The sequence below is a fragment of the Amphiura filiformis genome, chromosome 18, assembly GCF_039555335.1.
Source record: "Amphiura filiformis chromosome 18, Afil_fr2py, whole genome shotgun sequence".
Lineage (NCBI taxonomy): Eukaryota > Metazoa > Echinodermata > Ophiuroidea > Amphilepidida > Amphiuridae > Amphiura > Amphiura filiformis.
In genome coordinates, this window is record NC_092645.1 from 41,785,884 (window position 1) to 41,787,485 (window position 1,602).

At 42.6% G+C, this 1,602-nt stretch overlaps 1 protein-coding gene across 1 annotated transcript; it reads right to left on the minus strand.

The window, feature by feature from the left end:
• Positions 1–368: 368 nt before the first annotated feature.
• On the minus strand, positions 369–1,056 carry LOC140139165 (piggyBac transposable element-derived protein 4-like). Its single transcript, XM_072160944.1, is given in 3 exon segments — positions 369–667; positions 670–1,012; positions 1,015–1,056. Coding segments are annotated over 3 exon segments (684 nt in total).
• Positions 1,057–1,602: the final 546 nt, after the last annotated feature.

The window sequence follows — 1,602 nt, forward strand, 5'->3', positions numbered from 1 at the left end:
GCCCTTTGAGGGCTTTAAAGGCTCACTGGTCATGATGGGTTTTAGTAAAGCCAGAGTACTTGTCTGTACATGAGACTTGTGTCAAAGACACCGTTCACATTGCTTGAGGTGGTGTTCCACATCTGCCGCCATTTTCCGCCAAAAGAACTGAGAGCGTGCTAGCTGTACAGTGCGGTCTTTACCAAGGTGACACATGTCCTTGTGAAGTCCTTTTAAAGCGCTTGTACGACAAGCTCTAGGCAATAGGAGTTGGCAAGTACTCTCACCATCAATGTCAATTCTCTTCTGATGCAGAACATTGTGTCGGAATTTTCCCAAAAGGTTTACCACATAGCCTGATCTACACCGAACATGTACTTTGTGTAGCACTAAATGGCTTTGGGCTCTTCACGCTCTTGCCAACCAGTTTCAGAGTCCGTACACTGGGTCCTCTTCACAAATGTTTCCTCAGTATGAATAGTGGAAATTACAGTGACCAGGTTTCTATCCTGCCATGAAAAAAACGTATCCTCGCCAGATTTTGCCACCACAGTAGGGTCCGTCTTCTTGGGATTGGCATGCTTGATAACATCAGGCGTGCCCGTACGATTTCTTCTCAATGTGCCACAAGCGCCAGTCTGACGGGTGGCCAAATCTTCAAACAATATTGGGGAAGTAAAGTAATTATCACAGTAGAAGTGATGATTCTGTGTGCACGGATCATGTGCACCCTTACCTTCATATATGTTCCAATTGTAAACATACATGTACCCATTACTGCATCGGCAAGACTCCATATTGTCAGCCCCCACTTGTGTGGCTTCTGAGGATTGTATCCATTCAATAAAGTGTTCCGCTTGAACGGTATGTTGGTTTCACCACCAGAAATCTCTCGCCGTGGATAGAACTGCTCCTGCCAACTACCAACTGCAATATCAACCAGACCTCTTTTTTGGAGATGATCATAGTTGACATGGTTTCTTGGTGCAGCCTGAGTATTATCGACGCAATGCAGAAAACGCATGACCAACACAGAAAACGATCTTTGCTGATCACCGATTTCATGCCCAAGTCCATGAGCTAACAGTTCGACCAATACAGATGGTATGATGGAAGATGCAAAAGTCCAATGAATAAAATGATGCCAATAAAAGCTCACATGTCTTCCGTTCTGACATCCTTCCACTTCCTTGCCGTTGAGCGAGGTGGTAGCACTTCTTTCCCGCCTATTTTCTCAAAATACTGCTTAGCATAGCAATTTGTTTCTGCTATGATCAAGTTGATAGCCTCATTATATGTGGTAGCAAGCTACCGATTATTTCATAAGTTGTTGCCTCTGGATTGTGTTGCAACACCCCACACTGTTCATTACATGCTTGTAGCCGCAGTGCATGGATCCCTGTAAGCTCCTGCAAAAAGCAAGCACATTTTCATCAACAATTAATTAAAATAATTTAATTCTAAAGGAGTAATATTTGTATGCCATTTATCAATATGTATTGTATTATGACTTATTATTATTATGGGTCTCTGACCGATGCATTTTAGTTACCTGTAATTCACAACGAGTGAAGTGTCAATTATAATAGTCTTGGAAACCGGATACAGAACAATTTCACACAT